This window comes from Canis lupus, chromosome 18, assembly GCF_048164855.1.
Source record: "Canis lupus baileyi chromosome 18, mCanLup2.hap1, whole genome shotgun sequence".
Taxonomy (NCBI): Eukaryota; Metazoa; Chordata; class Mammalia; order Carnivora; family Canidae; genus Canis; species Canis lupus.
In genome coordinates this window covers 27960899-27984426 of record NC_132855.1, presented here as the reverse complement: position 1 = coordinate 27984426, position 23528 = coordinate 27960899, and the positions used below count along the sequence as shown (strand labels likewise).

At 34.7% G+C, this 23528-nt stretch overlaps 1 protein-coding gene across 23 annotated transcripts in view; it reads left to right on the top strand.

Annotated features, from left to right (window-relative positions):
• The window catches only part of HDAC9 (histone deacetylase 9), a 911611-nt gene that overhangs the window by 682238 nt on the left and 205845 nt on the right, over positions 1 to 23528 (top strand). For all 23 annotated transcript variants that reach the window (XM_072783863.1, XM_072783864.1, XM_072783866.1 and 20 more), the window contains one exon: positions 8115 to 8222. In XM_072783863.1, the coding sequence (XP_072639964.1) occupies positions 8115 to 8222 (108 nt within the window). The remainder of the gene's footprint in view (positions 1 to 8114; positions 8223 to 23528) is intronic.

Below are 23528 nucleotides of genomic sequence, written 5' to 3'. Positions count from 1 at the left end.
CTTTCATGTATTAGGCAAAAATAAGTTGAGATTGAAGCAAAAGAATGGGTAGAACTGTGAAAGATTTTTCCTGGCTCTGTCACTACTATTTGTGAAACTGAAGAAACTGAAAAGGACAGAACAACCCTTTAATATAAATTTATATTAATGTTGATTTTATTCAGGATACAGAATTATTTGGATAAATTCAGGAAAAGAACAATGTTGATAAAAATCATTCTTGGTTGTATTCCAAAGAAAATGCAAGAGAGAAAACACAACTTAAAATTAACAATGAAAGTATAAAGTGATTTCCTTCCTATTTCTTCTCTCTCCTCTTCTCTGCCTGCATCCTCTGGGGTCTCTTTGCTCTTTTTGCATCTTGGATCTCTATATTTTCCTTTTAGTCTTGCCATATTCCTTAAAGGATTTCAAAACTTTCAAAATAAACATGAAGTGTTTATGTGTGGTGTATATTCAAGGCAGGTTGTCATCATACAAAAGTGAAAATACAGTGAGCTAGGGATGGGATTAGCATATAAAGTGTTGTCGTAGCTAATATTTTTACTAGACAAGGACCACAAATTTGACTTTGAGACTTCTAGCAGCCCATGTGAAGAAGGTAGCACTGTTATTTATATGAATCTCAATGTTTCTAGGGCAGGATTTCTCAACTTTGGCATTATTGACGTTTTGGCAAGATAACTTCTCTGTACTGTCCTATTGCACTTTAAGATGTTTAGGGCATTCCTGGCTTCTACCAAACAGAGGCTAGAAGCTTATCTGCTCCTTCAGGCTTGACAACCAAAAATGTCCAGAAATTCCCAAATGGACCCTGGGAGGTGGAAAAGGTGGTAGGGAAAACCACTCCCATTGATAACTACTGCTTTAATATAACAGCAAACAAATTAGAAAATGCCCAACTACTCCAGATACAACTTGTGGTATTTGAATTTTTTGAATATTTTATCAATTTTACATGGTAGAATTTTAATACCTTTAAAAATAAAATGTTGATATTAGGTCTTATCTGGTATATTTCACTAAGAAAATCCTTGATTTTATAAATAAACTAGATTTTTAAAAATCATTTTGTTTTTTATATAGTTTATTTCAATTTCGACTTTACTAGCATAAAAAATCAATATGGCTTAAGAGTTTATACTCTTTTTTTCTGAGTTCTCATTCCAGCTGCACTAAATTACTAGCTAAATAACCTCTCTGAATTTCATATACAGAAATGCTTAGTAAGAGGATCAGTGTCAATGGTTGGAGGAATTGTCTGAGTTTATCTGGGCAGTGAGCTTTGCATAGTGTTTGGATTTTAATAAGTATATTAATTATGACATGATAACAATGATTATTGTTGTCATTGTTATTTATAAAAAATAAAGACCAGAGTATTATAGAGTAAGGTAATATATAATAAAACTGAAAAAACCTGAAATGTCCTTATTAGGTGTCTATCACATTCTCTGTACACTTTCTGAATTACATTCTGCTATGACTCCAAGTGAATGAATTATGTTTTCACCATTCATGTTTCATAGATCAGGTTTGATTTAGCAGCCCTCCTTTTTATCTTTTATAGATACAGATGCACCATGTTCTTCTTTCAGATGTGAATAGTATTAACTAGTGGCTAAGTTTTCATAAGTAGACATGTAACTAATACTTTTAGCCCTTACTCTCTCTTCTACCTCCATGCCTCCATATAGAGAGCATGTTCCTAACTGTTTTAGAAGACTAGTATTAATAATTGCTATGTGCTTATGAATTACTGGACTTTTTTCCCCTATCTCTTGTTCTTTTTTTCTTTCCTTCCTCCTGCTCTCCCCCCTCTTTCTTTCTCTCTCTAACACCCTCATCCCCCTCCCTCGTTTCTTTCTTTTTTTCTCTCTTTCTTTTTTTCTTTTTCTTTCTTTCTTTCTTTCTCTTTCTTTCTTTCTTTCTTTCTTTCTTTCTTTCTTTTCTTTCTTTCTTTCTTTCTTTCTTTCTTTCTTTCTTTCTTTTCTTTCTTTCTTTCTTTCTTTCTTTCTTTCTTTCTTTCTTTCTTTCTTTCTTTCTTTTTTTCTTCCTTTCCTTTCCTTTCCTTTCCTTTCCTTTCCTTTCCTTTCCTTTCCTTTCCTTTCCTTTCCTCTTTCTTTCTTTCCTCTTTCTTTCTCAGATTGATGAGTCTCACTGGCCTCTGATGATTATTCTGGGGTTTTCACATTGCCAGTTGCCATGGATTCTCTGAGGTCCATAATGAAATGAAGAATGTGCCGTTCTTTGTCTTTTAACATAATTTTTACAATTGATACCAAAGTATTTTACTTCAATCACATTTTTTAAACAGAATATAAAATGTATTGCCTATTTCAGAGGTTACTTATAGCCTTCTCCATCTCTTTACACTTACTGCCCTACTAACTAGATGTGAGGCTCTGGAAATACAGGCTGGAAGGATCTTAGTACCAAGCTCTGTACTGTTTTCAGAATTGTGCTTTCTCTTCTGATGACTAAATCTTTTTTATGGGCCAAGCTTGTATAATTCTCTAACCTAGGGTATATTTCCATCCTATCTCACCACATTTGCTTGGTTCCTAACAAAGAAAGACTTTCTGGAACAGCCTCATCTAACATTTCTGAACCACAGTTTTGGACACATTAGGTCCAGACCCTTCTACATGTTTATAAGTGATTTGAACTTTTGGGGGACTATTTTCAAATTGATAAATTTTAATTCTGGCAGTAAAACAAAGCCTCTTTGGACAGTTACTCAAAAGACTACTAAAGCTGCCTTCATGTTTTGTACATTTATACAGAAATTTTTGGAAGTTAAAAGCATACTATTTTTTAGAATGCTCTGTAAGCAAAAGCTTGGTAAAAATTCCAGATGAATTCTGAGGGAGGTAGTAAGTTGTATATTGCCACATTAATTCTAAAATATAGTTATATACCACCAGCCATGTATATAGCATATCCCTTGGGACTTCTGCTCAGTATCCAGCTTATACCTTTTTCCCTATCATCTAGCAGAATAAATTCCTGATCTTAAAAATTGGATACAGAATTAGAATTAGCCATCCTCATTCATATGTGTGATAAATATGCTTTTTCTTTTTTTCCTAATTATACTGATCTTCTCCATAATTACTAATATATCCATCTCTTTAAAGTCAACTTCAAGATCAACTTACTATTGGATGCAGTCTTTTATAGGTAACTGTTCAATCTCTCAGCTTCCTCTTCAAGATGTCTTTTGGGTATATGAGGGAGGGATGGAGACCTGATGAGGTCCTTGGACACTCATACTATCCTCTGGATATTCAGGCTTCCATGGCAATTTCCCTGGTCCATCTTCTTGTTCCTGATTGCCTAGCATTTGAAGGAGCTGATTTTCTCCTGATTTCACTTCAAGATGAAACCTGGTAGGGTTCCCTGGTGGGGTGTCTCTGATGAACCGTAGGTTTGTCTTTCTCCAATCTCTCAGGATCTGAAGGGATGACTTTTGGCTTTTTCTTCCTCTTATATATCCTTTCTAAAGACTAAATCTATAAGGTCTAGGCCTGGCTTTCTGATGGGTAGAAAAAGTCTCTTCTCTGAGTATTAGAGAGGCAATGGTAGCATTGTCTTGATGCTGTCACTAATGTAATAATCTGAGACCACCAGCTTAGTTCTTGATATACAAAGGAATTTGGAAAAAATTCTCTTTCACCACAAAAGTATGGATTTTTATGTGTACTGATGCAAAATCCTATTTTGAATGTCATTGTCTTTTATATGAATCCTAATCTCCTTTTCAGTTTGTGTACCATTGCCTCCTAATGTACGTGTGCACGTGTACATGGGTGTGCACCCACACACACGTATCAGGCTGAAGAATAAACTGGTAGAAAGACTAAGGAGAAGTGAATGTGTTGTATGGAAAGAAAAAAGATACAAGTACTTTGATTTTTTTCAGATTATAGTAGTTTTGGTTTTAAGAATTTGCTTTGCATTTCTTAACAGCTTTAGCAAGTAATTAGCTAGTGTGGTAAGCAGGATTGCTTTCTCCTCCACTACCATTTCTTTCCCCTTTCATGGCCTACTCTAAACAATTTACATTGTTTAAAATTATTTTACATATCCAGAGCCAACTCTGTGCCATGCTCCTAATCTCTCTACCTTCAGCTTTCAAATGCTAGAGCACCTGTCTTACAGTTCTAAGTTCTTCTGGTCTCTACTTCCACCATCATTGTATTGCCATCTTAGCTCCTTAATCCCATTTATAGATATCCAACTAAATCTAATCCTTCTTGCTATTTTTCCTTCTTTTCCAGCCACTCAGTATCCCATTCCATGCCAAGAACCACCAATAATTGGTGGAGTCAACCATCTCTCTTACCTAGAGTTTTTTTCTACTGTCAGAAAGTCTTGCAGCAGTTAAAAATCAGAGTTTTCATATAAAGGTGACCTCCTTGACACTATCACTAATACAGAGAAAGGTTTTTGGCAATCTCTCATACCAATAAGAAGGACATAGCAGGAGAAGAAATACTTTTTGCCCTTGAGAATAGTAGGAAGTAGGTATGGGAGTCTCTTCTAGTGACAGAGATAATAGTCAGGAGACTTCATGAGCCATGCATACTTTTTTTTTTTTTTTTACCTTGGAGCTCTTATTAAACTATAACATGGCAAATGCATGTGGGTAGCTTTTAGTAACTAATTTTGGTAGCTAATGGCCCTGGAACACCACTTTGAACACAATATCTTAGGAAAATATGCTTATAAATTGACTTATAAACATGTTTTGGGGATATAACTTTGCTATGGAATGAATTGTATCCCCCCCAAATTCATATGTAGAAGCCCTAACCCCTGATGTGATTTAACCTAATAGGGCTTTTAAGAAATAATTACGGCTAAATGAGGTCATACAGATGGGATCCTAATTTAATAGGAATGGTGGCCTTATCAGAAGAAGAAGAGAGAGAGATCTTTCTCTTTGTACTTGCACTCAACTGAGGAAAGGCCGTGTGAGAATGTAGTGAGAAGGCAGACATCTGCAAGCCAAGGTGCGAACTGAACCAGAATTTCAAGCAGAAACCAAATTGACTGACTCCTTGGACTTCCTAGCCTCCTGAACTGGGAGAAATAAAATCCTGTTGTTTAAGCCACTCAGCATATGGTATTTTGTTTTGGCAGCTGAGCTAAGACAACATCTGTTAATAAATTCAGAATTAATTACAATTTTTGGTTTATGAATAGATCATATACAAAATCTTGACCATTATTGCCATTTATTTATTTTTTTAAAATTTATTTATTTATGATAGTCACACACAGAGAGAGAGAGAGGCAGAGACACAGGCAGAGGGAAAAGCAGGCTTCATGCACCGGTAGCCCGACGTGGGATTCGATCCCGGGTCTCCAGGATCGCGCCCTGGGCCAAAGGCAGGTGCTAAACCGCTGCGCCACCCAGGGATCCCCATTATTGCCATTTAGTTACAAACTATACATAAAACCATTTGAAGTAGTTAAGTAAATGTTTTTTATGTTTACATATAAATAAATAAATTTAATAAGCTCCTAAAATAAACTTCATAGATTCCTAAAGAGCACATGTTTAGGAATAATCCTGACCTTTGGGTGTAGTAAAAATCTCATATATCCATTCCATTGAGCATCTATGTGCTTAGCATTCTTTTTATCAATAATTATAGCTTTATGATAAAAGTAACTCCTGTATACTAGAACTCTTAGCATCTGTTACATGGTAGGTACCTGACAAATATTAGATGAGTTAAAAAAAATAAGTATCTTGATTAGTAGAGGTTTATATACCAAAATTGATGGCATAGACACAGAGTATTATTTCTGTAAGACTACTTTGAGGAAGATAGAAAAATGTAGATAAGAAGATGAATTTTAAAGTTATTTGTGGCTATCTAATGCCCCTTAGTATTATGGTTAAAGAGACATTGTTCCCAGGTGTTGTAATATTTTTCTAATCAAGTATAGTATTTATAGCTTTTTGGAAGGAAATTTTCTTTCTTTTTTTTTTAAGAAAAAACTTAGAGTGTATTCTAAAGTCAAGTAAAAAGGGGTTTGGAATTATATGTGGTTTTGAGTCATCCATTAGGTCTTTGGGATTTATTGATTTGTTTTATATTTGCTTGCATTCCCAATAATTTTAAATCTGGTTAGTGAGGGCTTTCTATGGCACCTATAGCTCTGTAATAGTTGAAAATTGGCTAAAAACTATGCAACACAGTGTAAATGTTGGTTTTCATTTTTCAACTTGAGCAACCATCTTCCTCAAGGTATATCTATATGAAGCTCAAGTAAGTGCTTATATTGTTTGGTAAAAATAAAACTTAATTTGGAGGGCAGATGATTAGGTTCCTTTGGCCATTTGATCATACCTTCATTTTTTAGCTGGTGGTGTTGACAAGATGATATTGAGTATGACAAGGGCTTAACGTTCTTAGAAAGTGAGGGTTATTTCAGGAGAGCCATTTGGAAAGACATGTGATGTCAGAGTCAGGGGTCTGAAGGTCCTTGGGCCAGCTGAGTAGCCTCTCTAAATCAGTAGTGTGCTCATTCAGTAAACACTTATTAGGCCTCTACTCTGGGCTAGGCATTATAAAATGGGTGTAATAGTAGCCTAAATAGTAATAGCTAATATTTGCATATCACTTATTCATTTAGTCCTCACTAAAATCATATACAGATGGCACTTTAAAACGTTGCTATGTCATAGATAAGGAAACCAAAGCACAGAGACATTTATTAACTAATTGCCCACTGTCATGTAGGTTTTAGAGGTGAAGCTACAATTTTACCCTGACAGTTGATTTAGAAACTTCTCTCTTCACCACTATGCTATTGTTGAAGAGGTCTTAATTTTCTATTTATTTATTGTTCTCATTCATTATTTATTTATTCATTGATCTTGACAGAATTTAAGCTGGTAAGGATCTCATGAGAAAAGGCATGTTAAAAGGCTTAGGAAACTTCTTAGTACATTGTGAATATGTGTAATTGTTATTTATTGTATTTGTTCCATGTTATTAGGCCTCTTTAATTCTTTAAAAAAAAATCTTTATTTTGTGTGGGATTTCCCTTCTTTTACCCAGTTAAGAAGTCTTACTATTTGCACAATCACAAATTTTGTATTACATTTCCTAGTGCTTCAAGTAATTTATGTATTGTAACTTTAGAGACTTCTACCATTGGATTCTGTTTTTTATATTATGAAATATTTTATACATAAAAGTATGTAACATCTATGATCATTATAAACCAGTTATTGTACTTCTCTTGTTCTTGCTATGTTATCTTACTGCATGCATGAAAAAGGGTTAATAGACTTTTAGAAAGATAAATAAAAATTTTTGGTTTATGCTTTGTTTTCATAAGAATGTTCTCTTATAGAAGCAACCATGTATTTTAATGGCCTATCCAATTCTAATAATACCAATCTACATTAAGAACAGCTGCCAAACTGTTAGTAAATGTTAGAAATTTTAAGTTTCTACTTTGAAAATCAAATTGCTCTTTGCAGTTGAATTTGATGAATGTTTTAAGTGTGAGGACCACACACTCCTTCCATTTAGTTGGAGAACCTGAACTGTGGTTGCTACTTCCTACTCACTGACTGCTACTGCTACCTGCCTAATAATTGTCTTTGGCTCCCTGTAAACCTGCAGCCAGAATGGTATTTGAATTTTTCCCCTCTAGCACTTGCAAATCCGATTTTTATGTATAGCTAAGTGCTCTTAGCTTTTTTACTCTATCTACTACTGGGGCCTGGTTTCTAGCAGGCCTGTAACTACGCCAGATCCGGCCTATGTAATGCTGTTTGTAATGAGAAATCTAAACAGGGAATGGCAGTGAGGCATGGCAGGAATGTGTTTCCATTGGAGAAGTCAGTATAGAGAAAAAGTATAAGCAAAGTTCTGTCCAGAAGGTCTTTTCAGCTGGCCAGGATGGAAGACTAATGTTATTGTATCTAGGCTGTTACCCTGCCAGTCCTTCCTCACAAATTTGCTTTCTTTCTCTCTTCCCTTCTCCTCTTTTCCCCTCCCCCTCCCTCCCTTTTTCATCTATTCGTTTTCCTTCTTGTTTTCCCTCTCTCTTTCTTCGGGCCGTGCTGACTGTTTGCTCAGGTGGACAGTGACACCATTTGGAATGAGCTGCACTCGTCCGGTGCTGCACGCATGGCTGTTGGCTGTGTCATCGAACTGGCTTCCAAAGTGGCCTCAGGAGAGCTGAAGGTGAGGTCTGGGTTGCATTAAGTGTGGGAAATCCAGAGAAGAAGCTAAAACAGTGATGTTGTTGTTTGGGAATTGTGGGAGTGTGGTGTGGTAATAAAAGGAAAGGGGTGGAGGGAAAGGGCAGGAAGATGACCACTAAGGTGTGATAATTAGTCTGTAGGTAGGTAGTAGCTAATTTTGCTCACAAGGCCTTCCTCTCCTTGGGGAAACTGCGGTCAGGGCACTCAGGTGTGTTTTTAAGAGAGCAGAAATGGTGAGGAAAGCCATGGTTCAGATTAAAAATACCCAGTGTATACATGTCTGTCATGTCCTCCTGAGATTCTCTTTCGAAGCAATTTAAAAAATAGATTACTGAATACTATGTATAAGCTCAGAATACCACCCAGAGAGAGGGGAGGGGCGGGAGGGGGAGAAAGGTAAATACCAGACGGGAAGGATTGGGAGGAAGAAGGAAATTGTTGATTAGAAGGGTAATGATCCAGGGTATGTTTTTCCATGAAAGAACTTCAAAAATGATCTATGCTTTATTGTTCTTTTCTTTTTATGGTCTCTTCTTTTCTACATCATATGAAAAGAACAATGTCCAAATCCCAACGTTTCCCAGTCTAAACAATTTATAAAAGCCAGAGACCTGACAGACGTTGACATTTTATTTGGTATTTTAACAGTGTTATTTAAAGGTATGCCATGTGCGTCTTGAATGCAGTTGCCCCTATAAACTTTGTTGGTGCTAACATGACTTTTTAAAGCACTAGTTCACACACTTCATAAGGAAATCTGGGTGGTGTTTGATTTGGTATTTTTAGCAATTGTAGGGATAGGGGAAATATAATGTGAACAACATAGTCACCACAAATTTTGTTAGTCTAAAGTAAAATCAAATTAGGATTATTTTTCTGTTTAGTGAATTTTTATTCGGTTACACCTGACTGTTCCACTTGTGGTAAAAAATGCTGGGTAAAAGGGTATATTTTACAATATATTGTCTTCCCAGAAGCCTTTGCTTTAACTCTGTAGGAAGTCAGAACCTATAGAAATATAATTTTTAAAAGAGCTGTATTTAAAATATAGATATGCACACCTTATGTGTAGTTGACTTGATCAGTGTTGGGACATTAATTGCTCATTTCAGGGATTTTATGGGGTCATTAATGTGGTGCATACTACTCAGTCTTTACCTTTGGTAATGGACTATTGGAAAGAGGAAAGGAATCAGCCTTATGGAGAAGTTTTGGCTGTCTCCCAGTAGCACTTTTAGCAATAATTCTTCCTGTTTGAGAATGTCACTTGTAACACTGGAATAGATTGATATCTTAAAAGAATGATCTTTGAAAGTCTTCTTTCAAAAGAATTAAAAAAACGTACAATAGCTAAGCCACAGTATTATAATTTTTAAAAGATAATTCTGGCACAGACCCACTTAATGACAAAGAAAATGATTATGTTAGCACGCACAATTTCTCATTGTTATGATTTTGTGGGAGTTTAATCAATAATTCAGAAACCTTCTCAAATAGAATGCCCACATGTTTCACTCAAAATCATCATTGTTATTAGCCTCACAGAATGTAGAATCGCCAAATGTAAATCTGAAGAGTACTGAACAGAAGCCTAATTCTATTTTTTAGGAGGTAATAATTTAAAATAGCCAATTACAAACAAAGTGTCAACAACATACAGCATGGATATGGTGGCTACCAGCTGTACTAACATTGGCTATTTATGTTAAGAAATTTATGTTAAGAACAAGGATTCATGCAAATCCTTTTCCCCCCATGGTGAAAAACCAGCAGGTATGGCTAAAAACAAAAAGAGAGAGAAAGAAGAATAGAGAAAAAGAGCCAGCCTAATAATCAAGAAATCTTGGCCCAAGCTCTGCCACTTAAATGCTGTGTCATTGGTGGCAAATCACTGAACTTCTCTGGGCTTTAGTTTCTTGTTCTGTGAAATCACCAGGATGGAATTTATAATGTTGAAGGTTGTACACAGTTCTGATATTCTGAACTATTTACAAATGAAAATTAGATCTGATTCTCAAATGTATATACTGTGGCATACCAAATAGTAGATATTTTAAAACTAATTTCAACTTATTTTGGTGAATATTTGAGATATTGCAGCTGGTTTATCTATCTGATTGTTAAACTCAAGGAAAAGTCCAAGATAGTCAGGACCATAACAAAGGCACCAGTGCTGACAGGTCAAGAGACTGAGCCCCTTGATTACAAAGAGTTTGGGGAGGCCTATGGGAATGTCATATGAGAAAGGTAGCAGTGTTAAATCATTTGCAGCCACATTGAAGAAATGATAGAGGGAACCATGTTTAAGGACCACTAGCTAATCAAACATGTCACTCAGCATCTACCTGTCACAGACTCCAATATGACAGGGCTGATACAGTTGCTGGCCAGGAGCATTAACACTCATGGCCTTGGAGTCATCACTTCATTCAGATCTATGAAGAAAACAGGGAAGCTTATTTGAGGACACTGGTAAGTTAACCTCTGATAAGAGATGTAGAAAGAAAACTTTAGTGTTTCATTTTTGGTTTTCAGCATCTACATTCAGTTCTTACATGCTCTACCCCATTATCCTTGTAAATCAATGTAACTTAATGAAACACCATTGGCATATTATAACGCTGTATTTTGTGAGACTGCACTAATTTTCCCTGGGAAACAGAATAATTAGAGCTTTATTTGAAATAGGGTGGGCCTGGATGGAGTGATGAACTGAGAAGTGGGAGACAGCTAGAGGTTAGGTCACTGACCTCATAGAGAATGGGAACCTAGGAGATAAGAAATGTGTATGAGAAAGGAAAATGCCGAGGACAGATCTGATGACCTGGAATTTTTGCTTGATGCTGAACTTGATTGTGACATCCTTAACTGTTGACAGGTTCTGTCCATTATTTACCTGGAGGTATTGATGGATTGAAGGAGTTAGGTGAATGAACCAGGCACAGGAAGTGGGTTTCATGTTGATGCTTAAATAGACCATGTGCAGCAAACTATAGCAATAAATTGGTGTATTTACAAAGAATTGACATGCTCAGTGGAGTTCAGTCAAAATTATGGGGACTTTCAAGTTTTCCAGGTTTTTAACAATATGTACATGTATATCTGTATGCAATACTCAAACAATTGAAAATTTCTGGAATCTAATAGTTGCTCAAATTGGCCGTTTCTTAGGTTCTAGTACAAAGGAACTCAAATATTCCAAAAAATGCAAAAATGTTAGGTTTATTGGAAACTATAATTGGAAGAATATTTATCTCAAACTGGTTTTATTGCTCTATAGGGTATTTAAGAAATTATATCTAGAAATAAATATATCTCCAAAAGAGTATTTTTTTCAAATTATAAGTAGTTCAATACTTGGTTCAAAAAATGGTATAAAATATCATTTTATATACCTTAAGTATATATGAATTTTGTAGTTTGTACCTTAGTAAGGCTGGAAAAAAATGGTTCAGTACTTACCAGTCTTTACCATGAGGACCCATTTTGATGCTATTTTAGCAATGCTATATATAATATCATCATAAAAGTAAAAATTGCTTTAGTTGTTTTTGGAAATATTTGTAAAAAAAAAAAAAAACCCCACTGGATTATCTGAATGATGGATGACTTTCTTTAATGTTTAAATAGATATTGTGATGTCTTGTTGCTAATAAGAACTTCTATTCATTGAGCACCTATTGGAAGATATGCAATTTATACATAATTTGTGATAATTATCACAAAGGCCTTCGAAGGAAGTACCACCAATAGGATACCAGCTCAGAGACATAAAATAATTTTTTGAGATCCTGTACACAATTTAATAAATGTCAAAGCCTGTAAATCTCATAACCCTCTTTTCTTTTTCAGCTATTCTATAAGGAATTTCCTATGGAAATAGCACAAATATGTAAGGGCAAAAAAAGGTTAAAGTCATCTCTTTCAAATGGTCTAGATCTCTTTTTTATTATTATAAAATATTTAATCCACACAAAAAGAAATAATCACACTAATAACTTAAAAACTATTATGATAAACTATACACCTATGAACCTTTAATCCAACTTAAGAATGCTAATACTATTAAAGTCTCTCAGTACTTCCTCTTTTCTGACTCCAAAATAATTGTTAATCTATTGTATTTTTAAAATTATTACTTTTCCTTTCTTTAATAGTTTTAAACCATATGTTTTGACCTTTATAAAAATGGAATCTTATTATAAAATGTATTGTTCCTCAGATTTCTTTTCCTCCACTTAAAATCATGTTATGAGGATTTATCCATATGAATTTATATAGCTGTGATTCATTAATTTTCATTGTGGAGAAGTATTCCCTTGTACATCATAATTTATTTATTCTTCTGTTGGACATTTCTGGGTTTTTGCTCTTCTGAATAATGCTGCTGTGGATAGTCTTTAACAAGCCTGCTATTTCACTATGGCATTACAAAGAGTAAAATGGCAAGCTCCTAAGGATAGAAACATAGTAAATTTCAGTAAGTCATGCAAAGTAGAATTCCAAAGTTATTTGCCACAGTGACATCAGCAAAAAAAAAAAAAAAAAAAAAGGCAGTTTAAACCTCTGAAAATCTTTTCATCATAAAATCATTGACAAAACTGGTAGAATTTGTCAGGATACATTTTTTAAGAACTCTGGCAATCAACCAAAAGTGTCCAGCAATTCAGGAAGCATGTGTTCAAAACAAAACCAGCTGAATCTTGGTAAGAACAGTGAGGTTCGTGGTGGTTTAATTCACCCTATTCTCATCTTACCCTTTCCAGCTCCACAGTAGCCTTAACAAATAACAGCCTGCATTTTTCAGTGAAAACCAGTAACTTGGCAGTCTCCATAGGGGACAGAATGGGCCTGGAGCTTCTTCAAAGCCTCCTTCTCTGAGAATTGTCATTATTTGGCCTGTCTGGTGCTTCGGTACCAGGCCCCATTTGCAAGGCTGTCTTTTTTTGACATGATTTGGAATTCACCTGACATGAAAAGCCTTTTTCCCCAGAAGCAGTTGTTGAAAAATTAAAGATGGTTTGTTAACTACATAGCTACCTGAAATGGTAGTTAACAGTGGATAAAACAATAGACTAACCAAAAGCATCAAAGCAAAAACTGGGAAATGAGATGTGGTAAGAGCTATGAAAAGCCCCATTGGAGACCTAAGAATCCAGAAGGCCTCATGCATTATAGGGCTGTTCACATTCAGGAAAGACCTGAGAAGGCCCTTAGCTCTCATCTCAAGGTGATTTTCAGGCCCTGTTCAAAGAGGAAGTGAAGGCCAAGGTGAAATTGTCAACTTCCTGGCTGAATATTAAAAATGTGTTACACACACTCACAGCCCCTTGAAAAAGGCTTGGGACTATTGCCAGTGTTAAAGGAAATTTCTGTCCAATCATTTACTGACCACTAAATTAGCTAAGCAGAGACTTCAGTGCCACACTCAACATAGAATATAGACTTTATGGAATTAGTTCAGAAACGGCAATAAGCAAAACTACAGTGACATATAATCTGTCTGTATAAACATGGTTATTTTATACATAGTATAATTTTAATTCAATAAAGAAAATAAGTAAAAAAAACCACACACACATAATGACAAGCCCTGGGGAGGGATGAAAATCTGATTTCCAAAATTTCCATATTACATTGTTTAAAATGCCCAGTTTTTAACATAAAATTATTAGACATGGAAAGAAACATATGAATCCACATGAATAAATAATGAACACCAGTAAAAGTAAATATGTAAATAACTATGAATGATAGTATATTTGTTTTTTGTTGTTGTTTGTAACGCTTTTTCTCCTCTCTGGTTTAAAAGACAATTGCATAAAACAATAACCATGAGTCTGTGTTGGTGGGCACACAGTGTATAAAGATGTAATTTGTATGATAATATCAGCCCAAAGGAGAACCTGAGAAATGGAGCTATATGACAACAAAACAAACTTTAAAAAAATATTTATTTATTTATGTATTTATGTATTTATTTATTTGAGGGAGAGCATGTGCACATACAGAGATGGGAGAGAGGGAGAGGGAGAGAAGCAGACTCTCCACTGAGTGCAGAGCCTGATGTGGGGTCAATCTCAGGACCCTGAGACCCTGACCTGAGCTGAAATGAAGAATTGGACACCTAACGAACTGAGCCACTTAGGTGCCCCCAAACAAAGTTTTTTGATACTACTGAAATTTGGTTCATGTCTGAACTAGATTATTAAATGCTAATTATATTCCACTGGGCAACCAGAAAGAAAACAACTCAAAAAATATATTAAAGAATATAAAAGGTTATATGTAAGAGTAATAAATTAAAATGGTGCATTATAGAATATCTGTTTAAAGTAAAAGCAGTAATGAGCAAAAAAAGACAACACATAGACAACAAATACCAAAGTCATTGTGCTGATTTCATACTCAACTAGCGTTCTCACTCTTGTCTACATTTGACGTTTTCAGATTTTTAAATGTTTGCCAATCTTTTAAATGTTTGCCAGTCTTGACACTAAGAAGTGTCACTTTATAGTTTCCTGTGTATAGATACAGTTAATACCATTATATCCCTCTTAAACCTTTTATTAGTATTTAACAATTATCTCACAAAAGGTTTTTTTGTTCTCAGTTGTACTTGTATAATATTAATATAGCATTACTACCTTTTTTACCCCTAGCATTTGCTTCGTTCATCATTTACTATCCTTTTACTTGTAAACTTTCTCTTTGTTAAGTATACTAGGTCTGTTTCCTGTAAATAGCTCAAAGCTGGTTTTTGCTTTCTAATCTGTGTATTTTATTTTTATTTTAAGATTTTATTTATTTATTTGACAGAGAGAGTACAAGCAGAGGGGGTGATAGGCAGAGTGAAAGCAGGCTCCCTGTTGAGCAAGGAGCCTGATGTAGGATTCCATCCTAGGATTCTACTCTGGGATCATGACCTGAGCCAAAGGCAGGTGCTTAACCAACTGAGCCATCCAGATGCCCTGACTGTGTATTTTAACTGGGGAACTCAATTTGTTTTTATTTTAACACAGTTTAACACAAATGTATTTCTCTCATTGTATTTAATTTTTCCTCTTTGCCCTATTTGTGTGTCCTCTTACCTTCATTCACCCTTACTCTTTTTTTCAATTGAAAGTATTTTTCTCATTCTATATTACCTCTAGATTTTTTTTAAAATACACACACTATAAATTTTAACCTATTTAATAAATCTAAACTTAATTATTCTCTCCATTCTCCTCACTAACAGCACAAGTACTTTAGTATGTATTTTTTTAGTTTTTTTATTATTATTTTTTTATTTATGATAGTCACAGAGAGAGAGAGAGAGAGGCAGAGACACAGGCAGAGGGAGAAGCAGGCTCCATGCACCGGGAGCCCGACGTGGGATTCAATCCTGGGTCTCCAGGATCGTGCCCTGGGCCAAAGGCAGGCGCTAAAACACTGACCCACCCAGGGATCCCAACTTTAGTATGTTTTAAATGCAATTATCCTGTCATAACTTTATATGCTATTATAATTTAGTATATTAGCTTTTTTAAAAATAATAATATCACTAAAGAGACATTATACTGTTTGAAACCATTAGTGCTTCTCTATACTTGCCCACATAGTTACCATTTTCCTTTTTCACCATTTATCATTGTAGCTGAAACCTCCATAGGATGGTTTTCTTTATTCCAGTACATTTTTTAGAAATTTATTTAGTGATAATTTTTCAGTTTTGTTTGTCTTTGATATCTTTTTGCCCTCATTCTTGAAATGTGGTTCAGGGTTGACAGTTCTCTCAGCATTTTGAAGATCCTCCATGCTTTTTTGGTTTCTAATTTTTATATGGAAAATATCAACTTCCAATCAGTTGCAATTCTTATAGATACTGTGTCTTTTTCTCTCTGTTTTTAATGTCTTCTTTTTGGCTTTGGTATTCTGTATTTTGCTTGCCGTGGATCTGACTGTGGATTTCACTGACTCACATTGTTTAAAATATATGTTAGCAAAACTGAAATTTAATGCAACTCCATGATGATACTTTGTGGTAAATCAGCTGCATCAGCCTGAAAGTTGCTGATCTTAATTACTAATTATTATTTTTTTAAAAATATGTTCTAAGCACTACTATGTGCTAGACACTACTATAAATACTGAAAATACCAAGACAGGGAAATTCGGTGCTATCAGGGAGAGCAAAGATAAAATAAATAAACAAATACACAGTGATACAAGTTCAGGTGAAAATATGTCTTTGGATAAAAAGTAAAAGAGATTTAGGGAAAGGGCTGGCTCTGCTTGCTGAGGTTTTCAGGAATACCTTACTGAGTGATCTGAGTGAATGAAATAGAGAAGAATCATGTAGAGACATGGGGAAAGAATATTCCATACAAGGGAAAAAAGCAATTACAGAATCCCTCTTGTCAGGTGGAGTAAATAAGTTTTGACCTGTTTATAGAATTACGAGAAAACCCGTGTGTCTGGATCTGAGTTACCTGCAGAGGTCTTCACAGAACATGATGTTAGAAAGATGGTCATAGGCAAAATAGTAGAATATACCCACACACAAATTATACAGCATACACATATACATATGTAGGTAGCATTAAAAACTGAAAGTATGTTTCTAACAGGTTCAGGATATGGATAGTGACTACATTAAATACTGATTATAAGGAAAACTGCATTGTCACTTCAATTTGCAACCAATTTGGTCTTTCTTAAAATATATACTCTCCATCCTGGAATCATACAACAAAATAAGGTATGGAATGTAATATTTGTGTTGACTCCATTTTTGTCTAAGTTCCCAAGCTGAAGACAATTGTTATTAATTATGTATGATAGACACCACTTCAATGAATTTATTAAAATTTAGTCAAATAGGTCTGCAGTTAGTTTATATAACAAAAAAACTAGGTAACAGAGATGTGGTTAATGGAAGAGTCTTTAAAAGGACTCTAAGTGGGGCACCTGGTGGCTCAGTTAGTCAAGGTCTGACTCTTGATTTCAGCTCAGGTCACTATCTCATGCTTGTGTGAAATCGAACCCCATGTCGGGCTCTGTGCTCACCACAGAGTCTACTTGAGATTCTCTCTCCCTCTCCCTCTGCTCTTCCCCTCCCTTGTGCTTTAAATAAATAAATAAAATATTTTTAAAAATAAAAGATCTAAGTATTTTGATTGTTCTGCTCTGTTCCCTTCCTGGGCTTCTCCCAGCATAAGCCAAGTGGAGATGGAGAAGGAGTAGAAGGAAATCATGTATGTCTATGAATAAAAGTGGCTTTTCAGTCCTTCACTTGAAGCATGTTGAATTATAGAAATTTGTAGGATCACTCTACACTACTACCAGGGTGGGGCACGCAGAAGTTCTTCATTAGAGAGTCTGACATAGGTATCAGGAATTTGGAAGCTGGGTAAAGGTAGAGGAATGCCTAAGTTTCTTGGATTCCTCTCGGAGAATGCAAAGTGATTTGCATTCAGCAGCCAAATGCTGGCTGAAACTGTCATGTTGGAGGATGGAAAAAAGAGGGAAGAGGAGCTGCATTGACACTTGGCACTTTTGGCGGGGCAAAGGTTTTTGTTGGGCAGTGGACACTTTAGATAAAAGCCAGATTTGAATCATTTTGCAAGGTTCAACAAAAAGGTCTACCTTCCAGGGCAAATCTCCCACCTCCCTCACTACTTTGGCCAGTAGAATGAGACTAGAGTATGAGAAGGAGCCAATGAGACTTCCAAGGTCAGCCAACCAAGTGCTTTGCTTCCATTTGTGAACCCTGCAGCCTGGAGGTTATTGCCAGTAACACTGAGGAACTTGTGAATGCTTCCAGTGAAAGAAGGACAAGCATTTGGATTCCTGCCATGAAAGAGGGCTTTTGAAGAACCAAAAGAGATCTCTAAATTGCCCTGCTAATTCAAAGCCTTAACCTTTTTATTCTCCCACTCTCCAGAGCTAGAGGATCCATAAGCTAGGCATAAAGTAGTGGTGCAAGAAAGGAAAACAAATAAACTACAGATGTATAGCTTACTCTTCCAGGACACACAGACACATCACATTTGCCCACTACTGGTCCCTGATTCTGTGGATCAGTAAGTCGGCAGAGGAAAGGTTTAAATTAGATGTGACATCAAAGAGTTTAGTTAGACTAACCTGGCCTTTTAATATCTAAAGTTGAAACTCTTTCTATAGCTGAAAAACTGTGGACTATATCAGGTAAAGACTGTAGAACGGTTAGTACTAGGACAAAAATAATGTATAATTTAATATACCAGAGTGTTAGTTTCTATTACTACTGTAACAGATTACACATATTTAGTGGCTTAAGACAAGTTCATTATTTTCAGCCCTAAAGATCAGAAGAAGTACACAGGTCACACTGCAGCCCTACTGACACCTTGATTTTAGCCCAATGAGACTTGAAGAGTTACCTTGCTCAATCAGATGTTGGTAGAATTCATCTCCATGCAGTTGTAGCACGCTATTATTGGGCTAGCTGTCAACTGGGAGCTGCCCTTAGCCCCTACAGGCCTCACTGTTCTTTGCACATAGCCCTTACATCGCAGAACCAGCAAGATGGTATAGAATCCTTCTCAAGCTGTCATTTTTCTATCATTGCATCTCTCTCTGACCACAGATGTGAAAGGCTTAAGAATGTGTATGATTTGAATGGACCACCTGTATAAGGCTGGGTGCCTTTTCCATGTCAAGTTATTTAATTTATAATCATATCTGCATTGTCTTTTGTCATTTAAGGTAACATTCAAAGATTCCAGGGATTAGGACATGAACATCTTTTGGGGTACTTCTACTTACCACAAACAGCAACTGAAAATTCAAAACAGATTCCTTCTTTAATGTTCTCACCGTACATGATTGTAACTGTTTAGCAATCATTGACATTTAAAAAAATAGATATTATTTATTCTTTAATCAGGATATAATTTACATTCAATAGAATGTACAGATTTTCAAAGGTATGATATATATATACCTTGTTACCACCACAAGTTTTAAAATGTTTGAATTAGAAAGTTTCCTCAGGCCTTGGTGGTTGCTCTCCAGGATATGCAAACACTAGCGTGATTAGTCTCACAGTTACCTAATTTTTCCTATTGTAGAGCTTTATATACAAGGCAATATACTGTATGTAGACTTTTCTGTGTGGCTCATTTCACTTATATAATGTTTTTGAGATAAATCCATGCTATTCCATATATCATTTAGCTTGTTAACTTCTATTGCTGAGTAGTATTCTATTTTATGAATATAATACAATTCATTTGTAACAATGGATTTGTTAATTCATTTCTGTCTGAACTACTATGAATAAAGTTGCGTAAAGGTACTTTTCCAAGTCTGTTTTTGGGTATGTGTTTTTATTTCTCATGGGTAAATGTCTAGGAGAGAAATAACTGGATTGTAATTAGTATTTGTGTAGCTTTAAGAGAAAACGAAAAATTATTCTCTGAAGCAATAACTGTTTTATCTATAGAATTTGATTTTGTCACCTTTTGTTCCGGAGAGTGATAATTTGTGTCTTCTTTTTTTTTCCTGATCAGCGTAGCTGGAAGTTAATCAATTTTATAGATTTTCTCAAAGGACCAGCCTTTAGATTAATTAATGTTCTTTTTGTTGTTATTTTCTCTTTCACGGATTTCATCATTATCATTTTCTTTTTTTTCTACTACATTGGGCTTCATTTGCTCTGCATTTTTGTTTGTTTTAGTTTTTTAAGGGGGAAGCTGAGGTCATAGACGTGAGACTGTTGTCCTTAAGAAAACAAAAGAGCTAGTTATTTTACCAGCAAAATTTGTTTATTCAGGAATAGCAGAGGAATTGTAATTTGGGACATTTAAACTATGGAGAATCAGGAGCAAATCTAGAGAAGAGAGGAGAGGGACTTGCTTTTATAGAGGAAAGAAGGAAGGTGGGAGGGGCTTTTCATTGTGTTCTCATTGGCTGGGCTGTAGTGGAGCAAGGAGAAATTCTTCCTTCCTCTTGCTAGGGTATGTAAAGTAAGCTTCTTCCTCTGGGAATGTGAGGTATTCTTAGGGCTAGTGGTAGTGTATGAAAGCACCCCCGGCAGGGCTCCCAAATCCATTTTTAAATCATATTTCCTTTACTTATTTTCACAAATTTTTTCTCTTTTTTTTCTAATTGAACACTTAGTGCTATTTCTTTCTTATTATTTTAATAGAAATTGTATATATTTAAGGTGAAGAAACATGAGGACTTGATACACATAGTAAAATTTTTACTACAAATCTAGCTAATTAATATGTCCATTTTTTCATATAATTATCTATTTTTCTCCTATCTTATTGAAGTACAACTAGCTTACAATATTGTAATTAGTTTCAGATATACAGCATATTGATTCAATAATTATATACATTACTCAGTGTTCACTAAGATAGGGTATATTCATCTGACACTGAACCACATTATTACAGTAGTATTGACCATATTCCCTATACTGAACTTATTTAGGTCTTCAATCCATTTTGAGTTTATTTTTGTGCATGATGTAAGAAAGTGATTTGGTTTCATCCTTTTGCATGTAGCTTGTCCAGTTTTTCCAGCACCACTTATTGAAGGGATTGTCCTTTCCTTATTATATATTCCTGCCTCCTTTGCAGTAGATTAATTGACCATTTAAGCATGGGTTTATTTCTTTTTTTTTTTTTTTTTAAGCATGGGTTTATTTCTGCAGTCTCTTTTCTGTTTTATTTATCTATGTGTCTGCTTTTGTGCAAGTTCCATACTGTTTTGATTACTACAGCTTTGTAGTATATCTTGAAATCTGGGATTGTGACACCTCCAGGTTTGTTCTTTCTTAAGTTTGCTTTGGCTATTCAAAGTCTTTTGTGGTTCTATATAGATTTTAGTATTACTTGTTCTAGTTCTGTGAAAAACACTGTTGATACTTTGATAGGGATTACATTGGAACCAGTAGATTGTTTTGGGTAATATAGACATTTTAACAATATTAATTCTTGCATTTCAGATTATGGAATATCTTTCCATTTGTGTCATCCTCAATGTTTTACTGTTTTTAGAGTACAGATCTTTTACCTCCTTGGATAAGTTTATTGCTGGGCATATTTTTTTAAGTGCAATTATAAATGGGAGTTTTAAAAAAATTCTCTCTACTTCATTGTTAGTATATAAAAATGCAACAGATGTCTGTATATTCATTTTGTATCCTGCAGCTTTACTGAATTCATTTATCATTTCTAATGAATTTTTGGTGAAATCTTTAGGGTTTTTTTTTTAATATGGTATATCATCTACAAATAGTGAAGATTTTACTTCTTCATTACCAATTTGGATGCCTTTTATTTTATTTTTTCTTGGATGTTTGCTGTGGTGAAGAATTTCAATATTCTGTTGAATAAAAGTTGTGAGAGTGGACATTCTTATCTTGTTCCTAATCTTAGAGGGAAAGCTCTCAGTTTTTCACCATTGAGTGTGATGTTAGCTTTGAGTTTTTCATATATGACCTTTATTATGTTGCAGTATGTTCCCTCCAAACTACTCTTTTGAGAGTTTCTTATCATGAATAAATGTTTTTGTCAAATGCTTTTTCTGCATCTCTTGAGATGATCATAAGATTTTTATCCTTTCCCTTTTTAATTTGATGTATCACATTGATTGATTTGAAATATTGAACCACTTTTGCATCCTGGGAATAAATCTTACCTGATTGTGGTGAATGATTCTTTTAATGTATTATTTAATTGGTTTCTTTGTATTTTGTTGAGGATGTTCATCAGAGATATTGGCTTATAGTTTTCTTTTTTGGTAGTGTCTCTTTTTCTTTGGTTTTGGTATCTGGGTAATGGGGGCCCCATAGAATGAATTTGGAAGTTTCTTTCTTTCTTTTTCTCTCTCTCTTTCTCTCTCTCTTTCTTTCTTTCTTTCTTTCTTTCTTTCTTTCTTTCTTTCTTTCTTCTTTCTTTCTTTCTTTCTTTCTTTCTTTCTTTCTTTCTTTCTTTCTTTCTTTTCTCTTTTTTAAGATTTTATTTATTTATTCATGAGAGACACACACAGAGAGGCAGAGACATAGGCAGAGGGAGGAGCAGGCTCCATGCAGGGAGCCCGATGTGGGACTTGAAATCCGGGATCCCAGGATCATGCCTTGAGCCAGAGGCAGACACTCAAATGCTGAGCCACTCAGGCATCCCAGAAGTCTTTCTTTTTGTTCTGTTTTTTGGAATTGAGAAGAATAGGTATTCACTCTTATTTAAATGTTTGGTAAAATTCATCTGTGAGGCATCTGGTCCTGAACTTTTGTTTGTTGGGAGGTTTTTGATTACTGATTCACTGTCATCACTAATTTACTTGTACCAGAGTCAGAAAAATATGCTTTATGTGACTTGAATCATTTTACACTTATTGAGACTTAGTGTGATTCTCTTTATCTCCTCCTCCACTTTATATTATTTTATCAGATGTTTTATTTTTACAAATATTATAGATCTTCATAACAAATTACCATTTCTATTGCTTCATTGAAAAAAATTTTAAATGTATGTTTGTATATGTTTGTATGTGTCAGAGAGACAGAATGAATGTGTGTATACATACATACTATAAAGATAATGTATAAAATATATTTTATATTTGCCTGCATATTTAATTTTTCTGGTGCTCTGTATTCATGTGGGCAGATGCAGACTTCCATCTGGTATCATTTCCTTTCAGTCTGAAGAATTTCCTTCAACATTCCTTGTATTGCAGTTCTACTGGCAACAAATTCATCTTTTGTTTATAAGAAAATGTTTTTCTTTTCCTTTAATCTTTGAATGATATTTTCATTTGATATAGAATTTTGTTGATTATTACTTTACACTTTAAAGATATCCTTGCAGTGTTATTTTTTCCTTTTTTAAAAAAATTGATGAGAAATCAGTTATCACTCTTCTAATGAACTTCTCTTTTTAATGACTTAGTGCATCTTTTTTTCTCTCTGCCTTTAAGACTTTTAATTTTTCTCTTTTCTAGTAGTTTTGTGATTATGTATGGTTTTTTGTTTTGTTTTGCTTTTTGTTTTTTGCTTATATCTTGCTTGAGTTCATTGAGTTTATTGTGTCAGTGGCTTGCTATTTTTGATAAAATTTGGAGAGCTTTAAGGTAGTATTTCTTAAAATACATTATGTGTCATATTCTCTGTGTCCTCTGATTCTTAGAGTCTAATTATATGTTTACTTTATCATTTCATACTGTCTCACTGGACTTAGAGAGTGTGTTGATCTTATTTAGTCTTTTTTATCTTCTTTGTAATCCTATTTGGATAATTTCTCTT